This window comes from Rutidosis leptorrhynchoides, chromosome 1, assembly GCF_046630445.1.
Source record: "Rutidosis leptorrhynchoides isolate AG116_Rl617_1_P2 chromosome 1, CSIRO_AGI_Rlap_v1, whole genome shotgun sequence".
NCBI classification, from domain to species: Eukaryota; Viridiplantae; Streptophyta; class Magnoliopsida; order Asterales; family Asteraceae; genus Rutidosis; species Rutidosis leptorrhynchoides.
In genome coordinates this window covers 671376680-671401659 of record NC_092333.1, presented here as the reverse complement: position 1 = coordinate 671401659, position 24980 = coordinate 671376680, and the positions used below count along the sequence as shown (strand labels likewise).

At 34.4% G+C, this 24980-nt stretch overlaps 2 protein-coding genes and 1 pseudogene across 2 annotated transcripts; 1 reads left to right on the top strand and 2 right to left on the bottom strand.

The window, feature by feature from the left end:
* The first annotated feature begins 68 nt into the window (after window positions 1–68).
* On the top strand, window positions 69–4100 carry LOC139885930 (uncharacterized). Its single transcript, XM_071869677.1, has 11 exons — window positions 69–221; window positions 645–706; window positions 818–957; window positions 1062–1120; window positions 1323–1346; window positions 1696–1778; window positions 1869–1933; window positions 2107–2156; window positions 2956–3057; window positions 3157–3216; window positions 3679–4100. Exons 1-11 carry the CDS (start codon window positions 219–221, stop codon window positions 3814–3816), a joined length of 786 nt encoding a protein of 261 aa, XP_071725778.1. The 5' UTR covers window positions 69–218; the 3' UTR covers window positions 3817–4100.
* Window positions 4101–5503: 1403 nt separating this feature from the next.
* On the bottom strand, window positions 5504–10411 carry LOC139890934 (glyceraldehyde-3-phosphate dehydrogenase GAPCP1, chloroplastic-like). The gene is made up of 14 exons (XM_071873899.1): window positions 9954–10411; window positions 9781–9845; window positions 9615–9682; window positions 9472–9510; window positions 9206–9306; window positions 8647–8759; window positions 8461–8560; window positions 8225–8371; window positions 8045–8105; window positions 7853–7950; window positions 7602–7744; window positions 7434–7517; window positions 5912–6001; window positions 5504–5821 (listed from the first exon to the last, which is right to left on the bottom strand). The coding sequence occupies exons 1-14, from the start codon at window positions 10044–10046 to the stop codon at window positions 5764–5766; spliced, it is 1260 nt and encodes a 419-aa protein (XP_071730000.1). The 5' UTR covers window positions 10047–10411; the 3' UTR covers window positions 5504–5763.
* Window positions 10412–16666: 6255 nt separating this feature from the next.
* The window catches only part of LOC139891021 (glyceraldehyde-3-phosphate dehydrogenase GAPCP1, chloroplastic-like), a 70368-nt pseudogene continuing 62054 nt past the window's right edge, over window positions 16667–24980 (bottom strand).

Below are 24980 nucleotides of genomic sequence, written 5' to 3'. Positions count from 1 at the left end.
AACAAACCACAGGTACCACCGGCGTAATTTTTTCTAAATAAATACTCCGTACATAATTTAAACTCGGGGAAAATTGGGGTTTCTACCACGAGAATCATCCGAAAGAAATTGAGCCAACTGGAAGCCCTAGGTTACGAAATCCTGAATTGGAGTATATCTTTTTCAACGTATCATCAGTCTAAGTAGCTAACAACTAGGGTTTCAACAGCAATTTCAATATGGTAATTAATCGTTTGCACATATCAATTTTAGTTCATACTCTATTATTTTCTACCTCTCTTCGCTTCCTCTGGTTTTTAATTTGAGGTCGTAAAGTTAGTTCTTCATGATCGGTGTATCACTTGGATGTGTTTTTAAGCTAAAACTAGTAACCTTCATCATAATTTATCATACAGTAAGCATGTAATTTTTATTTTCTTTAGTAGGAAAATTATTTATCAATATTTGATGCTTATTATCTGTCTATCGTTAGAAGTTTAAATAATGATTCTTATATTTATGTTGGAACAAGATGAGTGTGTTTTAGCATTACTAGATGGTCACTTGTGCTAATGTGTAGTTGTTTAATTAAAAAGTCATTTGTGCATATGTTTATTGATATAATGAACTCATCTATTATTTAACATGTTCACTATTACTGACAGAACAAATTGGGACGAGGGCAACGCGACAAGATTCAGCAGTTTATGACCATTACTGGTGCAAGGTGTGACCCCCTCCTCTTATTAATCTGTAAACTTGATTCACCTCTTTCACTGCATTTTTAGCGTTGGTCGCCTAATTATATGTAGCTTGTTCCCTATGTTTCTGGTCACAGTGAGAAGGTTGCTCTTCAAACATTGAAGACCAGTGATTGGCATCTTGAAGGAGCGTTTGAGATCTTCTACAGCCAGCCTCAACCTAAATCATCATATATCGACACAAAGCTTATAGAGAAACTTTACAATAAGTACAAAGGTAAGTTTATCAATCTGTTGTTGTTATTGTTTTGTGTTCTGCTATCTTTGGAGGAACTATATATTAATGATTTTTTAATGTGATCGGGTTACTTTTTTTGTTAGATCCTTATGCTGATATGATTATGGCTGATGGTATTAGTACTCTATGCAATGACCTTCAGGTAACTGCATCACACATATGCTCAAACTAATATTCGTTGAGGTTACTAGGGTTCTTGTTTTATATATGCACTACTCATAAGCTAGGTTGATAAACAAGTTTGTTGTTAGTTGGAGATTGTAACCATTAACTTTAGCTTTTTGTTGTTGTTCAATTGATGCTGGAGTCCTTTGTATACTGATTACTGTTCCTCTTACTTACAGGTGGATCCTCAAGATATTGTTATGGTATGTTTAGACTCAAGATGTATATTTATATATAAAGCATGGTTAATATATTTATGTAGATTTATTAATATGTGAGCTTCAACTTAATAAAAGCGAAAGCCGATAAGTAAAAGGTCCGATAGTAAAAGCTATCCCCTGATGTCCAACTCCTTCTGATACATCAAGAACGGCTAAGAGAGAGGGCATATCATTATGCACACATAAATTCTACATAAATAGAACTAATGTTTTGTTTTTGAAAATAATGAATTTTTTTTAATAATATTAAAATAAAGTTCAAAGAAGATAAAACCTCAATAGTGGACCTACAAGGTAAGATGTCTGACACAATTTGGTAATGCTATTTCAGTTGGTTGTTTCATGGCATATGAAAGCTGCTACCATGTGTGAATTTTCAAAGCAGGAATTTATTGGTGGCTTGCAATCTCTTGGGTAAATAAAGTTTGGTTTACACCCCTTTTTTGGTTGAATGTAAACTGAATTTTATCTTGTCTGAATTTTCTCGATCACCTTTCTTTACAGGGTAGATTCGTTGGAGAAATTTCGTGAAAAGATACCATTTATGCGGTCTGAGCTGAAAGATGACCGTAAGTATTATACCTTATCTTTTCTTTTTTTTAAATAGAAACTAGTTTAACTTAGTTGTTGCTCAGTCCATGAACTTGAACCAGTTTAATTCTATGAAAGAGCTGACTTTGAATTACTGAAATTTGTTGCTAATTTTGTTTTCTTTTTGTTATATTGTATCTTGTTACATCAGAGAAGTTCAAGGAGATATATGTTTTTGCATTTGGCTGGGCAAAAGAAAAGGTACTTAGTTGCATATCTTATTCTACTTGCTTCATTTTGTCAATTACGGTTTCCTGCATTTTTATTCATCCATAATACTTTGTGAGGTCTCATTGGGAGTTGGTATAGTAGGTCTTTTAGCTATTTAAAGCCACAAATGGTTGGGGAGTAACCTTAGCTTTAAAATTGGTTTATTTGTGTAGGCGTATAATTACATGAAAACATGTTTGCTTATGTGTATGTGAGCCTTTCTATATGCATACACACATATATGCATATTGCATGCTTACGGAGATTTAAATATCCACCGGGCCCATGTCAGACACGGAGGGGCAGTCGTTTGCACCATTTGTGCAGATATGTGTATATTTTAGTGGTGTGTATCGTATATGTAAATTTACATCTATCTATCTATATGTACGTATGAATTGAATAATGATACCCTTTTTGACTCGTTTAAAACATATTTGATTCGTTATTCGGATCCCGTGGGACAATTAAAGTGGCGTTTCCTTGTTGTGGGATCCTTAATTTTTTTGTTTTAAATTTTTCGGTTTAGACATTACTTTAGGGCTTCTTAATCTTTTCAAAATGGTTGCAACATACCCCTTTCTTGATTTCTTTTCATCAAAGAATCATACCGACGGTTGCTTGTGACATAATATAATATTAAATGAATAACCGGGTTGAATTTATAAACAAATTACTTCCTTTTAGGAATTATTACCAATATCAATCAATGATGATGAGGCCCCTTTGTTGATACAAGCTAAGCTATTATAAAGTGCTTGTATAATAATAATAATTTTTATGATTTCAGGGTCAGAAATCTCTGGCACTGGATACAGCTATAGGAATGTGGCAATTGTTGTTTGAAGTAAAGCAGTGGCCATTGGTTGAGCATTGGTGCCAGTTCTTACAGGTACCATATTATTTGTAATTTGATCATATTACTTATTTGTCTTATGTTACCAGTCTTGGTGATCAATTGATATCGTTTTGCATTGTTTTTTCATTGTAGGCACGGCATAATAAAGCTATTTCTCGGGATACATGGTCTCAACTACTGGAATTTTCTAGAGTAAGATAAAAGGCCTCAATCTTGTGTATAAACTTTATGCATACTTGCATAAATCTTGTCCAGATATGTGCTAGTACCGTTTTATGCATTGAAAATGCGCTTTGAGCTACTTACAACCTGTTTGACCCGTTCTCTTTTATCTATAAAAGTTCCTTATAACTAAATTTTCACTAGGAAGATAAACGGGCCCAGTAATGCTTCTAAGATCTTTTTGTCAATAAGATTTGATACTTTGTCCTTCTAGTTAATCCCCACTCATGCCTAAAGAACTGATATTTGGTCATTTTTATTACACTTTAAAGTATGTATTTTTATTCTGTTCTTTTGATATTCATGGTACCATAATTAGGAAGATAAACGAGTTGGAAACCATAACTTTAATATGTTCAAGGTTTAGATCTATGATGAATCTTTACTGTTGGTCTCCATCGATTTTGATGGTTTCTGTTTAATTTTATGCAGAATGTGGATCCTACGATATCAAATTACGATGCTGAAGGTGCTTGGCCATATCTTATTGATGAATTTGTCGAGTACCTGACTGAGAATGACATAATTCAACAAAAGCCCCGTGTGCTCGATTTGCTTGGCCGTATCTAATTGATGAACGCCCCCCAGAAATTCTAGCTGTCGGCATGATTTGGTGACTTCCAGTTGGTCTGATGCTCCAATTGATTTTACCAATAAGCCCCTCATAGATCCATCATTTAAGAAACAAGATAATATATTTCAAACCAAAGAGAAATAGATTGGTTCATTGCGATTGATACTTGAACGGGTCATATATGTGTAATTGCACGGGTAACTTATTCGGTAATCTTGTTGGAACCTGTAATTTATTATCTTTGTGGAATCTGTTTTTATGGAGTTCGTTTGGGTTGTTATTCCTAGTTTTTTTCTCTTGCATGTTACGAGTAGTTATCCTTCTACTTGTATGACAAGGTCTATGGCATTTATGCAGTAAGCAATTCAGGTGAACATTGTTCTTCCGCAATGAATTCTTAATCGCCTACTTACTCATCTCAACCTTTCGCTTTGAGGTATAGATATCACTTCGATCCATAATGCAAAGTTGATTTGGCATGTATTCCATTGGCGAGCTTATTGCATGGTTGAACGCTTGATATGGTTCAAATTTTTAAATTGCTCGGTTTCACGATATCATTGCTTCTCTTGACATAATGCAATGTTGATTTAGCATCGTATTAGAACCTGGACAAACATTATTGGCCCTTTTGTCCTTCTATTGGAAAGCATCTTGTATGGTTGGAACTATCGGCGTGTTTGTTCTTCCATTGGCAAGCGTCTTGTATGTTCGGACGCTTGGTCTGGTTCAAATTCTCAAAAAGAGCTGTTTCATAAATAATAATTAATAAATATTTTTCCTAAGGCACTGAAAACGACACTGATCGACTTCCCCAATTTCTCCTCAATGTCAGTTTTCAAGTGTCAATCTCGTCAATGTCTAATCCGTTATGAAGACACTAAAAGACATTGAAAACTAATCATCACAACACCCATGCTAGTTACTTCTTTGGATATGATTTGTTAGAAAAACACGAGACTTAAAAATCTGACTTTCTGAGTAAGGGAGAGTATAATTTGATTAGTTAAAAGTGCTTATTTTCAATATTTTAATGATTTTTTCTTCTTTAAATACTTACTACTCAGTACTTCCGTTCCAATTCAATAATCTAAAATTTTGTTTTGAATGATCCTAAATTAAAATTCCACTTTTTATAAATTGATAAAAATGAGTTAAATATTTTATATGTAATTAAGTATTATGCAAAATAAAAAGGTAGTTAAAAGTAAGGTGTTAAAGTGAATAAAATGTATTACTGTATAGTATAAGATGTTAAATTGTGTAATTTTTATTTGAGGACTATCAAACTGAAACAGAGAGTACAAAATAAGATGTTTTAAACGAAGTGTTTGGATTTGTTTCACTACTGTAATTTTATAAACATAAATACCTGAATAAACAATCCCAAACACCCTTTTAATTAGGGATGATTCTAACACACCCTTTTTTAATCCTCACACACCAATTTAAAGAAATGGAGTATTATTAGAAGAGTAAAAGGTTAAAATAGGTATGTGAGGATCAAAAACGGAGTAATTATTAATTAACTGACACAAACTACGGAGTACCATATTTGAAACTGATTTCATATTTTCGTTAGTAGATTTTTGGTAATGTCAAAGATAGTACTCCGTAGCTTGGATGAAAAGGTCAACTTGGATTGTCTAGTAAACTGATCTATAACATATATTTGAACAAAAAGTTCATCTGTTCCACTACTTGCTTTTGGTTCAACACTAACCACATTTAACCTGTTAAACATATTTCCGAATATATAAAGAAACAATGACACAAAGCAAACTAATCTGGTGGCGAAAGGCGACCAGGTGTCCTTTATTTCTAAAGTTATTATCAAGTCATGGCAAATTAGCTACCATAAGTTAATACATCATCATGTAAAAACATAATTCTATACCAACCCTTTTCACGAGAATGGCAAGTAAAAAAAAAATATAATCCTCTTAGTTGGAAGCTGCTGCAACCAACGCCATATGCTCTATCAGGTCCAACACCCGATTGCTACACAAATTCACATGCAGTCACGTCAGCAAAAAATCCAACAGTTTTTAGTAGTACCAAAATTGACAAAACAAAAGATGTATACATTACCTGTAACCCCACTCATTGTCGTACCACGACACCAACTTCACAAAAGATGCGCTTAGTCCTATTCCAGCTTTTGCATCAAAGATACTCGATCTGTGATAATCACATTAACATGAGATAATGATTGGTTACTATAAAATTTTCAATATAACATAAGCTAAATGCACATTTGGGTGGGTATATTTAGCTGGCGGAAATGAATGGACGGAACAGATACTGTAGGAGTATAACACGAGTTATCGTAGAAATTGTAAATTATAAAAATAATAATGCAAAATATTTGCATCTACTCCACCATTTAATAATGTTACTGATCTTTCTATGTGACTATATTACATGTTCAACTTAAATAAAATAATAACAGAAACTTGCATGTTCCAGTATTTTTCAAAAAAATTAATAAAGTAATTTGATAAAAGTTTTGAAATTCATAAGATTTATAAAGAACCTTACAGTTTCTAGTTTTTTTCCGAAGAATAGGGGACAAAATTACGAGGCATCTATGTGTTTACCGCGGATTTCATGTGGGGTCCCTAAACTTTTTTTGACATGCGGGGTCCTCGTACTTTACACTGGTTTCACAAGGGGTCCCTGTGAGCAAGGTTGCAAAATTCGCTATTCGGGGATTAATAGGCCGGGACTTTAAAAGGATTAATCGGTAATTCGGGGATTAATCGGATTGTACTTTATACATTTAAATACTAAATTTTTAAAATTATATGTGTAAATATAGAAAAAAACCATAAATATAAAAATAAACTCTAACGTAATTGTCTAAAATTATCTATTTGTCTCAAAAACTATAAAGTTCTAGTATAAATTCATGTTAAAATGTTAACCATTTTTAACTTTGACCAACTTTGATTACCAAATTCGATTTAGACCCATCAATTGACGTTGACCGTTTAATTAAACGGATTTTTGGAAATCGGAACGGATTGCTCTTAAAAATGATTAATCGGGGATTAATCGGCGAGTAATCGGGTTTTTTGCAACACTGCCTGTGAGTAACGTGCGGGGTCCCCTGTACATTTACACTCGTTAAGTTGTAGTATTTTGTAAACCACATAGACCCCTCGCGAAACGAGTGTAAAGTAAGGGGACTCTACATGTCATAAAAAGGTTTAAGGACCCCACATGAAATCTGGGGACCCCGCATGAAAGCTAGGGTAAACCACAAGGAAGCCTCATGTAATTCCGTCAAAACGTAATAAAGTAATTTGATTAACATTTTGAAATTTTTATATAACTTACATGTTAAATGTTAAAACTTAAATAACATTACAACAGAAACTTACATTTTCAAATTTTATTTCTGAAAAATAATAGTAATTTGATAAAAGTTATGAAATTCATAAGATTTAATGTTTAAAGCAAAAGTAATTGGAAAAAATCACATTTATCATAAATGGTCCACCCATATCCACCACACAAAACAACTCTTTTTATCCAATTAAATGGATCTCTATATATATTCCTTATCGAAATCCATACTATCAAACACACTACATAGATATAGATATACCTCGAATCACCAACAAAATCATTGGAGACAACATCTTCATCAGTGTACCCTAGAATTCCTTGCAGGGGACCCTCCGAAGCATACCTGGAATAACATGAATAACCATTCATATTAATCACAATCATGTTCGAGATGGTAAAAAAAAGAATAAATCTTTAAAAGACTTACTTCACTGCAGCTTTAACATCTTCATACGAAGCTTTTTTCTCAAGTCGACAAGTTAAATCCACAACAGAAACGTTCGCCGTTGGGACTCTAAACGCCATACCGGTAAGTTTCCCGTTTAGTTCCGGTAACACCTTCCCCACAGCCTGAAATTTCAACATAAAACCCAAACATACCAATCATATAATATATAGTAATATATAATATATAATATAATATATATGATCTCATTTTAAACATGGAGATGTTTATACCTTGGCAGCACCAGTTGAACTAGGGATGATGTTTTGTGCAGCACCACGACCACCACGCCAATCCTTCATTGATGGCCCATCAACAGTTTTTTGTGTTGCTGGGCGAATTTAAACATCACAACAAAATCAATCAATCAAAACACCAAACATATAACATGCCCAAAAACCAATAAAAGCCACACACACACACACCTGTGGTTGCATGAACAGTTGTCATCAAACCTTCAACAATACCAAACTCCTCATGAACCACCTGTAAAAAAAAAACAGCATTTCAACATAGATTTTAAATATATTCCCAACCATTATATAAAATAATTTTGATACAAAAAAAAAAAGTTGGGGAAGAATCTAAAAAAAAAAAAATCATACCTTGGCTAAGGGAGCCAAGCAGTTAGTAGTACAGCTGGCGTTAGATACAATATCCATGTTTGGTTTGTATGTAGTCTCGTTTACTCCTACAACAAACATAGGGGCATCGGCAGATGGAGCTGAGATCACCACTTTTTTGGCCCCACCCTGCACATTATTATACCAAAATAATATCAACCCGTGTGTGCAAATATCTTCACAAACATTATGTAAACCAAATCTTACGATTTACTTACCTTCTTATGTGCTGCGGCCTTATCAAGTGTTGTAAAAACCCCAGAAGATTCAACAACATAGTCAGCTCCAAAATCACCCCACGGAATTGCACCTGGGTCTCTGAGCACAACTTATGATATTTAGTAACTAACCATACCCTCATTTGTATATATAATATAATCATCAGCGGAATGTCATTTAATTACCTTTGACTAGTAACTTTAATTTGCTTCCCATTAATTTCCAAAGTTGTCTCGTCAACAACTTTGATGGTTCCTTTGAATAAGCCATGAGTAGAATCATATTTCAACATGTAAGCCTGAAGAAGACAATCATTTACATGGTTATTAAAAATAGATGTAAAACTACCTTACCGCCCATAACTTTAAGCATATAATTATCTGATTTTCATTCTTCCATTCACAATAACCGCAATAAGATACATAAAAAACTGTATCTGTATGACTGGTAGCATGTTAAACTGATAATAAACTAATCCTTGCATAATAAAAACAGACATGAAGATCCCACAAAAAAACAAGTGATCGCTTGAAAAGAAAAGGAAATCAAACTTGTCTACTCGTCTCAATATACAATAAAGGGTTCTTTATCGTTTCATGAGAAGAAACATATTTCTATATTACTACTTTTCATGAAATAGACATCTAAACAGTCAACTAATCAAAAGTATACATGCTTTGTTGACTTATAATTTTTCCCTTTACCATATCTCTCACAAATCTATATTCTTGAAGCTCATCTTACCATGTACTTGGCGTCAATGAAAGGGTCATTGACAGCAACAACCTCAATATCATCTCTAAATGTTGCTATTCTCAATACCAACCTTCCAATTCTTCCAAAGCCTGCAAGGTCCAAACTACAATTAGATTGACCAAAAAATTAATCAAATTAACATATCATTATCAGTAAACATAACATAATGTTCCCATTTTCACACACAGTTACACACCCTAAAAACCAGCTCATACAATAACACCCAAAAACAAGTAAAGCTTGAGAAAACATACCATTGATTCCAACTCTGGTCTTCCCTTTGGTGCTAAATTCTAAGAAAAGTCAAAGTAGGTAAATTATTTCAGAGATGAACATTTAAACTGTTACTTAGGCATTTCATCGAACAGATAGAAGGCATGCTGATTAAGCTACTTACTTGGAACACTAGTTGGTGTCTGGGTTGCAGTAGCTTTGATTAAATTGTTACGGCTTGCATTAGACTTCCTATTATTACCAATCAAGTTAAAATCATTTCTTAATTAACAAAACACAAACATTTGACCAATTATCAACTATCAATATAAAAGAACAAGAATCTCAACTGTAAAGATAAAGATTGCCCAGAAACTGAAGCACCATGTGTGGATGAAAACTTTACAGATGACACCTGAAATAAAAAAATTACAGATTTTACATACAAGAAGGTGAAAATGAGCATAAAGCATTTAAATTTAAGATGTAGGATTATTAAAGAAGCAACTATGTATTGATTAACCTGCAAGCGTGTGGGAGTAGAGATAGATTGATGGGAAGATTGAAGAACAGCAGGTGATGGGTAGGTGGATCTAAGAAGAGATGAAAAAGCCATGAATGAATGTGGGGTTGGTAAAGAGAATAGCAAGAGAGATCTCGGTGGTGGTTGTTGTTTGAAAGGGGGTATTGTATTATGTAATGTGAAGACCAAAACCCTAGAAAGAAATAGTTTAGTATAAAAAAGGTGGCTTTTGGCGTTAAAGAAAAGGTTTTAATTGAGTATTTTTAAATTGGGGGTGAAGATCGGCTGAGATTGCAATGGAAAGGGCAGAGGCGGCTAGAAGTTGTAAAATGATAGTCGACCACCTTGACCACTGTTTATGTCAAAACTCAAAACCCTCAGATGTTCAAGAAGAAAGGGTTTGGTCATATTTTCCAATATTTGACATTTTTTATTTTCGTATTTATTTTTATTTTTATTTTTATACTCTATATATACTTCGACACTAGTTTTGATACGTAAGAATTTAACAATTTAAGGGTGTTAATCGGTTCGATTTTCTATTTACTCGCTTTATTCATTTAGGTTTTAAAATTTTAGAGGCAAAAACGAAAATCGAAATGAATACTAATCTAATTTTGAAAGCGAACTCAATTCGAATTCGTATTGGGTTGGGTTGCGGTTAAAATTGAAAAATTCAAAGAATTGGTATTTTAACCAAAATAATCATAAAAAATCAATTTTAAATTTGAACTTTCTATTCAAAATAAGTAAATCCGAACTCACCATCGAAACCTACATTTTGATATTTTATCGATCAAAATCCAAACCAAGTAGTTGTTAAGCGAAACCAGCTCATACATATCCGTCATACAAATAAAGGTGGTTTAAAAAAATAAGGGTACATTACATAAATGGCTCGCCTGGTTAACCCTCCATTCAAGTTTAGAAGTTAGACCTTTATAATCAAGAATTACACAATTGATCCTTTGAAATATTTGACATGACAATTCCACTTATTTAGTAATAATTTAATATATATTATATTAGTTGAATTCGAATTATTTCATAAATATCTAAATAATCAACAAGTGTACTTTAAAACAAATTATAAGCGATTATATATACATTTTGAAACACCTTCAAATGTTAGTTAAGAGATGTGGTATCGTTGCTGATTAGCGTCAATATAGTAGTAACGTGGTCTTTTTAATTATTACTATGTTACAAACTATGTTGGTTTTGTTTTTTTTTTTTTTTTTTTTAACGGCAAGCTTTGCATCACTGTATCATTAATTTCAACGGCAAACTATTTTGGTTTTAGGTTTCACTATTTGGCCAAAAGACATTAATTAGGAAGTAAATCATTGCTTCTACTCTCCATCCAATTGTAGAATATTGACAGATACATTTTTGTTATTAAAGTCACTCATCTCATTAGAATTGACGGTGAGGATTAGTTATACAGTTTTAGAATAAGAAAATCAAATGCACACCATGAATTTCAGCTTTTGCCATAAATAGAATTAAGATTAAGATGGCATATGCTGCTATGCCAAAATAAATCATTTGATTATTTTATTTCTCATGTTCTTTCTGTTTGGAAGTTTTAGTTGACTATTTCGTTTGATTTAGTATTATGGTAGTTGTTAATAATCCCTTATTATTAGGGTAGTTGTTTTTGAACTTTTCATAGGCACGTTGTTATTAGTGTTGAACCATTACTCTTTGTATGTGTTAAAATATTAATGTTTTTCTAGAAAAATCTAGATTAGTTTAGCATTATTTAGAAATCATTAGATATTAATTGATAGATATTTAAGAAGTACTTACTAGAAGTAAGTAGATGGGTTGACTAGTAAAAATTCTAGCAAATGCTAGATACATCACAACCAACATACATGGCTTATAAATAGGCAAATGGTGTTCCAAATTGTATACACTCAACACACAAACAAATCAACAATTCTCAATAAAGATTCAAACTTTCTAAATACCAAGTCTTCATATTTCTTTAACTAAACATCCCCTCATAAATTTAAATCAATATTAATCAACTACTAATTAATCTAAACTAAAACTACAACAATTCTAACAAGTGGTATCAAGAGCCATATCGGGCGTTCGTTCGAGTACACCATGACTACCGTTGGTGCATACAATATTCCCGTCCCCGTCTTCGATGGAGACAACTATGATTTTTGGAGCATCCGAATGAAGACATATTTCCAAGCACAAAGTTTGTGGGATATTGTCGAAGTCGGATTTACAACTCCAAAAGACGTCGAATCTCTGTCCGCGGAAGAACAAGAAAAATACAACAAAAATGTTGTAAGAAATGCTGCTGCTCTAGGCTATATTCAACAAGCCTTGACACCGTCCATCTTTCCACGAATCATGGGAGCTACGACAGCCAAAGAGGCGTGGAAGATCCTTCAAGAAGAATTTCAAGGAAATGTCAAGGTGAGATCTGTCAAACTACTAACTTTAAGACGGGATTTTGAAAATTTAAACATGAAAGACACCGAGACCGTAAAAGATTACTATTCTAGAATAAAAGAAATAGTAAATCAAATGAGAGCCTATGGAGATTCTATAACTGATAAAAGGATCGTAGAAAAAATACTTATCAGTATGACTGAAAAATACGATCATGTCATTACTGCTATCGAAGAGTCGAAAGACATCGAGACTCTGTCGGTACCAGAATTAATTGGCTCTCTTGAAGCATATGAGGCTAGACTGAGTCGGCGTAGTGAAAACTCACTTGAAAGTGCCTTTCAGTCTAAACTCAAATTACGGTCTCAAAAATTAAACAATGGGGGGAAAAGAAATCTTGAAGAAAATCCGAGAGGAGGAGAAAAACCCAGAACCGGGTTCGATCCGAGAAGAAAAACCTATCCTCCATGTGGTATTTGCAAAAGAAAAAACCACTTGGAGAAAGATTGTTTTTACAAAGGAAAGCCACAATGCAATAACTGCAAAAGATTTGGGCATCTAGAAAAAGATTGCCGTTTAAAACAAAATCATCGAGCTAACTTCACGGAAGAAAGTGAAGATATACCGGAGAACAAAAATCAGCTATTCTATGCCTGTCATGTCGCAAATAAACAGAGGGACGATACTTGGTTGATCGACAGTGGGTGCAGCAACCACATGACAGGAGATGAAAAGTTATTTGATAGTATCAACACGTCCGTAAAGTCCCGCGTCAAACTAGGGAATGGAGCGCTTGTTGACACTAAAGGCAAAGGTACAATTACTGTTCAAACTAATAACGTCACTCGATCTGTTAGTGACGTTCTTCTAGTACCAAGCTTAGCAAGTAACTTGCTAAGTGTTGGCCAAATGATGGAGCACGGATACTCTTTACACTTCGAAGATAAATCATGTGTTATTAGTGACAAGAAAAACAACTATAAATTAATAGCCGAAGTGCCAATGGAGAACCGTAACTTTCCGCTTCGTTGGCAGTATATCAGAGACAAAGCCATGAAAGTTCAAGTCGAAGAATCATGGCTATGGCATCGAAGATTTGGCCACTTTAACTTTCACGCACTAAAAATCCTTCAACAGAAAAATATGATGAGAGACTTGCCAAGCATAGAAGAAATCACTGACACGTGTGAAAGCTGTATGATGGGCAAGCAACATCGAAAACCTTTCCCTCGTGACAAAGCCTGGAGAGCGAAAGGTATACTAGAGCTGGTGCACACTGACGTTTGTGGACCAATGAGGACCCCGTCTCTTAACCAAAACAGGTACTTTATTCTCTTCATTGATGATTTTTCTAGAATGACGTGGGTTTATTTCATGCGTGAAAAATCGGAAGTATTTACGATATTCAAGAAGTTTAAGAACTTCGTAGAAAAAAGCAGTGGCCATTATATTAAAACACTAAGGATTGATAGAGGGAAAGAATACACCTCTACACAATTTAATAAATTTTGCGAAGATGAAGGTGTTAAACGCCAACTCACAGTTGGTTACGCACCAGAACAAAATGGTGTCTCTGAACGCAAAAATAGAACTGTAATGGAAATGGCCAAAACAATTATACATGAAAAAGGCCTTCCAAACAGTTTCTGGGCTGAAGCTGTATACACAGCTGTATATATACTAAATCGATGCCCCACGAAAGCCGTCGAAAACAAGACTCCGATAAAGGCATGGAGTGGAAGGAAACCGTCGGCGAAACATCTGCGAGTATTTAGATCTATCTGCTACATCCATATTCCAAAGGAGAAACGTCACAAGCTCCAAGAAAAATCAGAAAAAGGAATATTCTTGGGCTACAGCACACAATCTAAAGGCTACCGAGTCCATAACCTGAAGACTAATAACATCGTGATCAGCCGAAACGTGGAGTTTGATGAAGACGCTTCTTGGAACTGGGAAAAGGACAAAGTTGAAAAACAAACATATTTGCCTCGGATATCTATGGAAACTCTAGCCCAACAACCACTACAAGTTGAGCATTCTGAACAACAAGAAAGTACTGGTGAAACAAGCCCTGCTACACCAACTTCTCCATCAACAAGATTACCTTTGGCGCAAGACGAGTCAAGTCCAGAGTCAACACCTGGAAGAGTCAAAGCGTTAGCAGAGATATACGAGACTTGCAACTTTACAACTATAGAACCTGAAAGCTATGAAGTTGCAGCCAAAGATGAAAAATGGGTGACTACTATGAACGAAGAAATAAGAATGATCGAGAAAAACAACACATGCGAGTTAGTTGATCCTCCAGAAAATAAAGAAATCATTGGAGTTAAATGGGTTTACAAAACAAAGCTCAACCCTAACGGTTCTATACAAAAACACAAAGCAAGGCTAGTAGCTAAAGGCTACTCACAACAACAAGGAGTCGACTACAACGAAACTTTTGCACCAGTAGCTCGACTTGACACTATAAGAGCACTTGTGGCATTAGCAGCTCAACGAAGGTGGAAGATTCACCAACTAGATGTAAAATCAGCCTTTCTAAATGGATTTCTCGAAGAAGAAATATACGTCGAGCAACCACAAGGGTTCATTCAGAAAGGAAAAGAAGACCAAGTCCTGAAGCTAAAGAAAGCTCTATATGGACTTAAACAAGCACCACGTGCTTGGTATAGCCGCATTGACAGCTACTTCACAAGTACAGGATTCAGGAGGAGTCAAAGTGAGCCCACACTCTATATCAAAACCCAAGGTAACTCTGACACTCTCATTATTTCCTTGTATGTTGATGATCTTATATATACGGGAAACAATGAGAGAATGATACAAGAGTTTAAGGAAGACATGATGAAAACGTTCGAGATGAGCGACCTTGGTTTGATGCGCTATTTTCTTGGCATCGAAATCAGTCAAGAAAAGGAAGGCATCTTCATATGCCAAAGGAAATACACAGAAAATCTCCCGAAAAAGTTTAAACTATACGGTTGTAAAACCGTAGCCACGCCACTAGTTGCCAATGAGAAGATGAGACAAGAAGATGGATCTGAGAAAGCAGACGCTTCAAGATTCAGAAGTCTCATTGGAAGCCTACTCTATCTGACAGCAACAAGACCAGACATCATGTACGCAACCAGTCTACTATCCAGGTACATGCAAAATCCAACTCAAATACATTATGGAGCTTCTAAAAGAATATTAAGATACTTGCAAGGTACCATGGACTATGGAATATGGTACAAGCCCACTATAGATGCGAAGCTTCATGGATACACAGATAGCGATTGGGCCGGATCGGTGGATGACATGAGAAGTATTTCCGGATACGCATTCACACTTGGATCTGGTGCATTCTCATGGACATCAAAGAAACAAGAAACGGTGGCACAATCGTCAGCCGAAGCCGAGTACGTCGCAGCCGCTAACTCAGCTAATCAAGCTAAATGGCTAAGAAGAATACTTGAAGACATGGGCAAAAAACAAGATGAAGCTACTCAAATATTATGCGACAACAAGTCTGCAATTGCAATGGCAAAGAATCCTGTGTCTCATGGTAGAACAAAACACATTGATATCAAATATCACTTCTTACGAGAAGTCACCGCTAAGAAAGATATTGAATTACAATACTGCAAGACCGAAGAGCAGATTGCAGATATTTTCACCAAAGCGTTGCCAAGACCAAAGTTCGAGTTTCTACGCAACAGGCTTGGAGTAACATCGAAAAACATTAAGGAGGGGTGTTAAAATATTAATGTTTTTCTAGAAAAATCTAGATTAGTTTAGCATTATTTAGAAGTCATTAGATATTAATTGATAGATATTTAAGAAGTACTTACTAGAAGTAAGTAGATGGGTTGACTAGTAAAAATTCTAGCAAATGCTAGATGCATCATAACCAACATACATGGCCTATAAATAGGCAAATGGTGTTCCAAATTGTATACACTCAACACACAAACAAATCAACAATTTTCAATAAAGATTCAAACTTTCTAAATACCAAGTCTTCATATTTCTTTAACTAAACATCCCCTTATAAATTTAAATCAATATTAATCAACTACTAATTAATCTAAACTAAAACTACAACAATTCTAACAGTATGGTTATATATAGCCTCATTTGCTATTCAATAAATTCAAGCTTTAGAGCTATCAAAGTGAGTCATATAATTCAATTATAACACTTTCATAGCAATATCAACTGCCACTAGTTCAAACATAAAATCAGCTGTTCAATTCTATACTATCACTTTCACAAAGACAGCCCAAGAAAAAAAACTCATAAATATTTCAGTTGGAGGCAGCCACCAACGCCATATGCTCTATTAGGTCTAACACCCGGTTGCTACAACACAATTAGTTGAACACAATCGTTTAATACCCACACTAGATGTGGGAAAATTGGGTGGGCCAAGCAGGTTTGGGAACGGGTCTATATAGTTCTTAACACGTACTCAACTAAGTCGTGCTAGGCCGGCCAACTAACACTTTTTACTCCATATCTTCTTTTGAGTTTTTAAATAATCATAATCAATGTATTAAATAAATAATGTAAATTTAATATTAAAATAACATATATAGTTTTTCAAAACTTAGGTGACTACCCAAATTCAATATAGGAAAGTCTTAAATTCAATCTGTTGGACCCAACCAGGCAACCCATGTTGACCATTTTAAGCAAATGGGTCAAAACTGCCCCATCTAACCCAAAGTGGCCACATAGGGGCACAAATCAGACACTTTCCTAGATGAGGGGAATAACCAAGAGAGGTGTATTACGTACCTGTAACCCCACTCATTGTCGTACCATGATACGAGCTTCACAAATGATGCACTTAGCCCTATTCCAGCTTTTGCATCAAAAATACTTGACCTGGGAAAACGCAAATTGAATACAGTATTAAATACCAGATATATAAGAATTACCGCATATAATTTGCAAAGAGATGATTCAAATATAAAAAAAATGTAAAGAAATAATCAAGTTTAAGAACCTAGAATCGCCAACAAAATCATTGGAGACAACATCCTCATCAGTGTACCCAAGAATTCCCTGCGTGGGACCCTCAGAAGCATACCTTCGATGACATCAAAAACCATATTAATTAATTAATTTTCAACTTATATTATAAGATATAATAATAAGGGATGGAGAGATATAAGATATTAAGATGGCATACTCAATTGCAGCTTTAACATCTTCATAAGAAGCGCTTTTCTCAAGTCGGCATGTTAAATTCACAACCGAGACATTTGCGGTTGGGACCCTAAAGGCCATACTAGTGAGCTTCCCATTTAGTTCTGGCAACACCTTCCCTACAGCCTGATATCAAAACACGAACAATATAATATTTAGCAAGTTTTAACTTTTGCATGTTTCAGAAAATCATAAGTATGAAGACTTTTACCTTGGTAGCACCGGTTAAACTCGGGATAATGTTTTGTGCCGCACCACGACCACCACGTCAATCCTTCATTGATGGTCCATCCACAGTTTTTTGAGTAGCTGAACAATATATTTACATTTTCTACCCCTGAAAAGTGTAAACTTTGAGGGGTCGATATTAAAACTCGTGAAAGTTGAGGGGCCGAGTGTAGTGTGAACGCAAACATGAAACGACATCCGAAATGACCAAACAATATAAACACAATTAAAAACAAAATGTAAAGAACACAAAACAGAGGTATATAGTTTATACACATTCATATGCACAAATATAAAGGTAGACAGACATGTGGTTGCATGCACAAATGTCATCAAACCGTCAACGATACCAAACTCCTCGTGAACCACCTGTACAATGGTTGAAGAAAAAAATGTAAAAAATAAAAACCTATTGATATGGATTTGTTGCTCTATTTTGTAAGCCTGTAAGAAAATGAGGCCGTTAAATGCAAAAGAAATAAATAATAATAATAATGGAGTACCTTCGCCAACGAAGCCAAGCAATTAGTGGTGCAGCTCGCGTTAGATACAATATCCATGTTTGGATTGTATGTGGTCTCATTTACACCAACAACAAACATAGGTGCATCAGCTGATGGAGCTGAATCACCACCTTCGCACCACCCTGCACGTTTTAGCCAATTAAGATCAACTTAGGACTTTAGAACTATTATTGTCTTGTAGAACTTTTAGTAAACCTGAATCACGTGTTATACCTTCTTGTGTGCTGAAGTTATTTCAAGTGTTGTAAAAACCTCTAAAGATTCAACAACATATTCAGCTCCAGAATCACCCCACGAAATCGTTGTTGGGTCTCTGAGAACAGATGAAATTATGTTTTAGAGTAAAATAAACAAAATTTCATTGTACAAGTACCAAAAGTGTAAATTTTAGCGATGGATGATCATCTAACTACCTTTGGCTAGTCACTTTTATGTGTTTTTCGTTAATTTCCATAGTGGATTCATCAACAACGTTGATGATTCCTTTAAATAGACCATGAGTAGAATTATACTTCCACATGTAAGCCTGAAAAAGGGGGATCATCTCATAAGTTATAATAAAATACATTGGTGCAATATAACCAAATATATAACAGCCCCAACACAATTAAATACAGACCAAGTAATCTGTAACACCCCGTTTTCCCCGTATATGATTTATAGGTGTATTGTGTATGTACGATAGGCGTATGAAGGGTTCGGGACATGTTTGGGTGTTGAGGTCTTGTATGCAAGGAAAGGTGTCAGACCACGTTGAACGTCGCGGCGCGACGAAGGAGGCCGCGGCGCGGCAATTAACTGGAATCCAGATCAGAAGTCCGATTAAAAATGATCCCAGACCTAGGCAAATGTCGCAGCGCGACACTTAAGGCCACGGCGCGGCAATACGGGCAAACTGGTACCAGATTCTTGTAATTTTAAATAAGGTTTAAGGGCAAATTGGTTATTTCGCGTTTGAGCCAGATTTGAGGTTTTAACCTCATCCACTCATTTCATTTTCCTAATTTCCTTTTCCTTTTCTTTTCATTTTCCTCTCAAAACTCAAACACCCAATTGAATTCAAAGGGATTTTTGGAAAGGAAGAAGCGAGATTTGATCTTTGGCGTAGTTGACAAGTTTGTTCTCCTCGTTCTTAGCTACACGATGATACTAGTGGTAAGCTCTAACTCTGAATTTCGTTTTTGTGTTCATCATTCAAATTTGGGGCTTTTGATTGTATGATTCATAGATGGAACCCATTTAGTTGTTAATTGAAGATTAACACCAAGATTCGGGTTTATATGTGTTAAGGGCGGGTTTTGGGTTGGTTAATGATTTAACCATGTTTAAGACTTGAGAATGGTGTATAATCACTAGTATTAGTGATTATTGATGTTTTGGAGACTTCTAGGGTTCTTGTGGTTGACTTATTTTGACTAGAGTCAAAATTAGGGTTTGTTGATGGTTATGACTCGAATGTCGATTCGTTGAGGTTTATAAACTTAAAATGGATTAAGTTGAGGTATGAAACCGAGTTAAATATGTTTTGGTGTTAAAACTTGTAAATGGTGAGATTTTGACTTAGTGGGTCAAAATTAGGGTTATGGGCGATTTTGAGAACGATAAGTGTTTAACACTTGTGTTCGGGTTTAATTGGCATATTAGGACCATTTTCACTCGTGTTAGTGATTATTGGTTAGTTTGTGCGCGTTCGGTGTTTGGAAGTGCATTTGGGTCGAAATTGCACTAAGGGTAAATTGGGTTGGTTTGTAATTCAACCCTAATTGTGTATTGTTGTATTTGTGATAATGGAATAGGTACTTTCCATTGACGAGTCACAGATTACTTGGAAGCATTCATCAAGGCGACAAGGTGAGTGTTAATATCCTATATGCATATGTATGTGTAGGATGGGTGCGGGTCGGGTGAAGTGGTTCTCGGTTATAGAGCTCACTTCACATATAGGTGGAATTGATGGACTTGTGTACATGTCCAATTAGCACGGATGTGCATTTTGGTTGACCACCTTTGGTGAGGTGCACACTTCGTGTGTACATTATCACATGGGCTTGTGAGTGGAATAACTATATATGCATGTATATAATTTATTTACTTGTGGGGTATGGGTTAAAGTTCGATATTGACGATACCATACCCTAGAGTATATTGTGTTGTTGATGAGGGTTTAAAGTTCGTTGTTGACGATACCTCATACGTATGGAATTAAAGTTCGATGTTGACGATGCCATACGATTATTATAGTGACGTTGATGAGGGTTTAAAGTTCGTTGTTGACGATACCTCATATGTGGGTTTAAAGTTCGGTGTTGACGATACCACATTAATATAGGCGAATGGGATTTAAGTTCAATGTTGACGATACCATTCGTTGGGCTAGCCATGAGATCTTGAGTACTATGGATGTTGTGAACATCGATGTTTGTCGTATTGTTGTGTGTGTGTATATATATATATATATATATATATATATATATATATATATATATATATATATATATATATATATATTAATGTATTGTTGTGGTGTAGCTAAACCTTCGGGTGTAGCTTATTGGCGTTGTTCATATCGTCGTTGGTGAACTTATATTTTGTTGATGTATCTTTAGCTCGTTGCTTAGTGATCGTACGGTATGCTTAGTATTAGCTTGCCTTTATGCTTGGATGCTCTGGTATGCGGTATTTGATATTTTGTGGCGTGTCCATTTTATGCATATATATATATATATATGTATGTAGTATATTTCCACTCACTAAGCGTTAGCTTACCCTCTCGTTGTTGATATTTTTATAGGTTCGCATGCTTGGCGGCTCGGGTGAGCTTGGGGATGATCTTGGCTAGGTTGCTTTAGAAGATCTTGCTTTTGTACTCGATTAGGATTTGGGTAGCGTAGTCCCAAATCACCATTGAAATGTCCCGTTCTTATTGATTAAAAACGTTCCATATTAATTGATTTCGTTGCGAGGTTTTGACCTCTATATGAGACGTTTTTCAAAGACTGCATTCATTTTAAAACAAACCATAACCTTTATTTCATCAATAAAGGTTTAAAAAGCTTTACGTAGATTATCAAATAATGATAATCTAAAATATCATGTTTACACACGACCATTACATAATGGTTTACAATACAAATATGTTACAACAAAATAAGTTTCTTGAATGCAGTTTTTACACAATATCATACAAGCATGGACTCCAAATCTCGTCCTTATTTAAGTATGCGACAGCGGAAGCTCTTAATAATCACCTGAGAATAAACATGCTTAAAACGTCAACAAAAATGTTGGTGAGTTATAGGTTTAACCTATATATATCAAATCATAATAATAGACCACAAGATTTCATATTTCAATACACATCCCATACATAGAGATAAAAATCATTCATATGGTGAACACCTGGTAACCGACATTCACAAGATGCATATATAAGAATATCCCCATCATTCCGGGACACCCTTCGGATATGATATAAATTTCGAAGTACTAAAGCATCCGGTACTTTGGATGGGGTTTGTTAGGCCCAATAGATATATCTTTAGAATTCGCGTCAATTAGGGTGTCTGTTCCCTAATTCTTAGATTACCAGACTTAATAAAAAGGGGCATATTCGATTTCGATAATTCAACCATAGAATGTAGTTTCACGTACTTGTGTCTATTTTGTAAATCATTTATAAAACCTGCATGTATTCTCATCCCAAAAATATTAGATTTTAAAAGTGGGACTATGAAATGTCCCGTTCTTATTGATTAAAAACGTTCCATATTAATTGATTTCGTTGCGAGGTTTTGACCTCTATATGAGACGTTTTTCAAAGACTGCATTCATTTTAAAACAAACCATAACCTTTATTTCATCAATAAAGGTTTAAAAAGCTTTACGTAGATTATCAAATAATGATAATCTAAAATATCCTGTTTACACATGACCATTACATAATGGTTTACAATACAAATATGTTACAACAAAATAAGTTTCTTGAATGCAGTTTTTACACAATATCATACAAGCATGGACTCCAAATCTCGTCCTTATTTAAGTATGCGACAGCAGAAGCTCTTAATAATCACCTGAGAATAAACATGCTTAAAACGTCAACAAAAATATTGGTGAGTTATAGGTTTAACCTATATATATCAAATCATAATAATAGACCACAAGATTTCATATTTCAATACACATCCCATACATAGAGATAAAAATCATTCATATGGTGAACACCTGGTAACCGACATTAACAAGATGCATATATAAGAATATCCCCATCATTCCGGGACACCCTTCGGATATGATATAAATTTCGAAGTACTAAAGCATCCGGTACTTTGGATGGGGTTTGTTAAGCCCAATAGATATATCTTTAGGATTCGCGTCAATTCGGGTGTCTGTTCCCTAATTCTTAGATTACCAGACTTAATAAAAAGGGGCATATTTGATTTCGATAATTCAACCATAGAATGTAGTTTCACGTACTTGTGTCTATTTTGTAAATCATTTATAAAACCTGCATGTATTCTCATCCCAAAAATATTAGATTTTAAAAGTGGGAATATAACTCACTTTCACAGATTTTTACTTCGTCGGGAAGTAAGATTTGGCCACTGGTTGATTCACGAACCTATAACAATATATACATATATATCAAAGTATGTTCAAAATATATTTACAACACTTTTAATATATTTTGATGTTTTAAGTTTATTAAGTCAGCTGTCCTCGTTAGTAACCTACAACTAGTTGTCCACAGTTAGATGTACAGAAATAAATCGATAAATATTATCTTGAATCAATCCATGACCCAGTGTATACGTATCTCAGTATTGATCACAACTCAAACTATATATATTTTGGAATCAACCTCAACCCTGTATAGCTAACTCCAACATTCACATATAGAGTGTCTATGGTTGTTCCGAAATATATATAGATGTGTCGACATGATAGGTCGAAACATTGTATACGTGTCTATGGTATCTCAAGATTACATAATATACAATACAAGTTGATTAAGTTATGGTTGGAATAGATTTGTTACCAATTTTCACGTAACTAAAATGAGAAAAATTATCCAATCTTGTTTTACCCATAACTTCTTCATTTTAAATCCGTTTTGAGTGAATCAAATTGCTATGGTTTCATATTGAACTCTATTTTATGAATCTAAATAGAAAAAGTATAGGTTTATAGTCAGAAAAATAAGTTACAAGTCGTTTTTATAAAGGTAGTCATTTCAGTCGAAAGAACGATGTCTAGATGACCATTTTAGAAAACATACTTCCACTTTGAGTTTAACCATAATTTTTGGATATAGTTTCATGTTCATAATAAAAATCATTTTCTCAGAATAATAACTTTTAAATCAAAGTTTATCATAGTTTTTAATTAACTAACCCAAAACAGCCCGCGGTGTTACTACGACGGCGTAAATCCGGTTTTACGGTGTTTTTCGTGTTTCCAGGTTTTAAATCATTAAGTTAGCATATCATATAGATATAGAACATGTGTTTAGTTGATTTTAAAAGTCAAGTTAGAAGGATTAACTTTTGTTTGCGAACAAGTTTAGAATTTACTAAACTATGTTCTAGTGATTACAAGTTTAAACTTTCGAATAAGATAGCTTTATATGTATGAATCGAATGATATTATGAAAATCATTACTACCTTAAGTTCCTTGGATAAACCTACTGGAAAAGAGAAAAATGGATCTAGCTTCAATGGATCCTTGGATGGCTCGAAGTTCTTGAAGCAGAATCATGACACGAAAACAAGTTCAAGTAAGATCATCACTTAAAATAAGATTGTTATAGTTATAGAAATTGAACTAAAGTTTGAATATGATTATTACCTTGTATTAGAATGATAACCTACTGTAAGAAACAAAGATTTCTTGAGGTTGGATGATCACCTTACAAGATTGGAAGTGAGCTAGCAAACTTGAAAGTATTCTTGATTTTATGAAACTAGAACTTTTGGAATTTATGAAGAACACTTAGAACTTGAAGATAGAACTTGAGAGAGATCAATTAGATGAAGAAAATTGAAGAATGAAAGTGTTTGTAGGTGTTTTTGGTCGTTGGTGTATGGATTAGATATAAAGGATATGTTATTTTGTTTTCATGTAAATAAGTCATGAATGATTACTCATATTTTTGTAATTTTATGAGATATTTCATGCTAGTTGCGAAATGATGGTTCCCACATGTGTTAGGTGACTCATATGGGCTGCTAAGAGCTGATCATTGGAGTGTATATACCAATAGTACATACATCTAAAAGTTATGTATTGTACGAGTACGAATACGGGTGCATACGAGTAGAATTGTTGATGAAACTGAACGAGGATGTAATTGTAAGCATTTTTGTTAAGTAGAAGTATTTTGATAAGTGTCTTGAAGTCTTTCAAAAGTGTATGAATACATATTAAAACACTACATGTATATACATTTTAACTGAGTCGTTAAGTCATCGTTAGTCGTTACATGTAAATGTTGTTTTGAAACCTTTAGGTTAACGATCTTGTTAAATGTTGTTAACCCAATGTTTATAATATCAAAAGAGATTTTAAATTATTATATTATCATGATATTATGATGTACGAATATCTCTTAATATGATATATATACATTAAATGTCGTTACAACGATAATCGTTA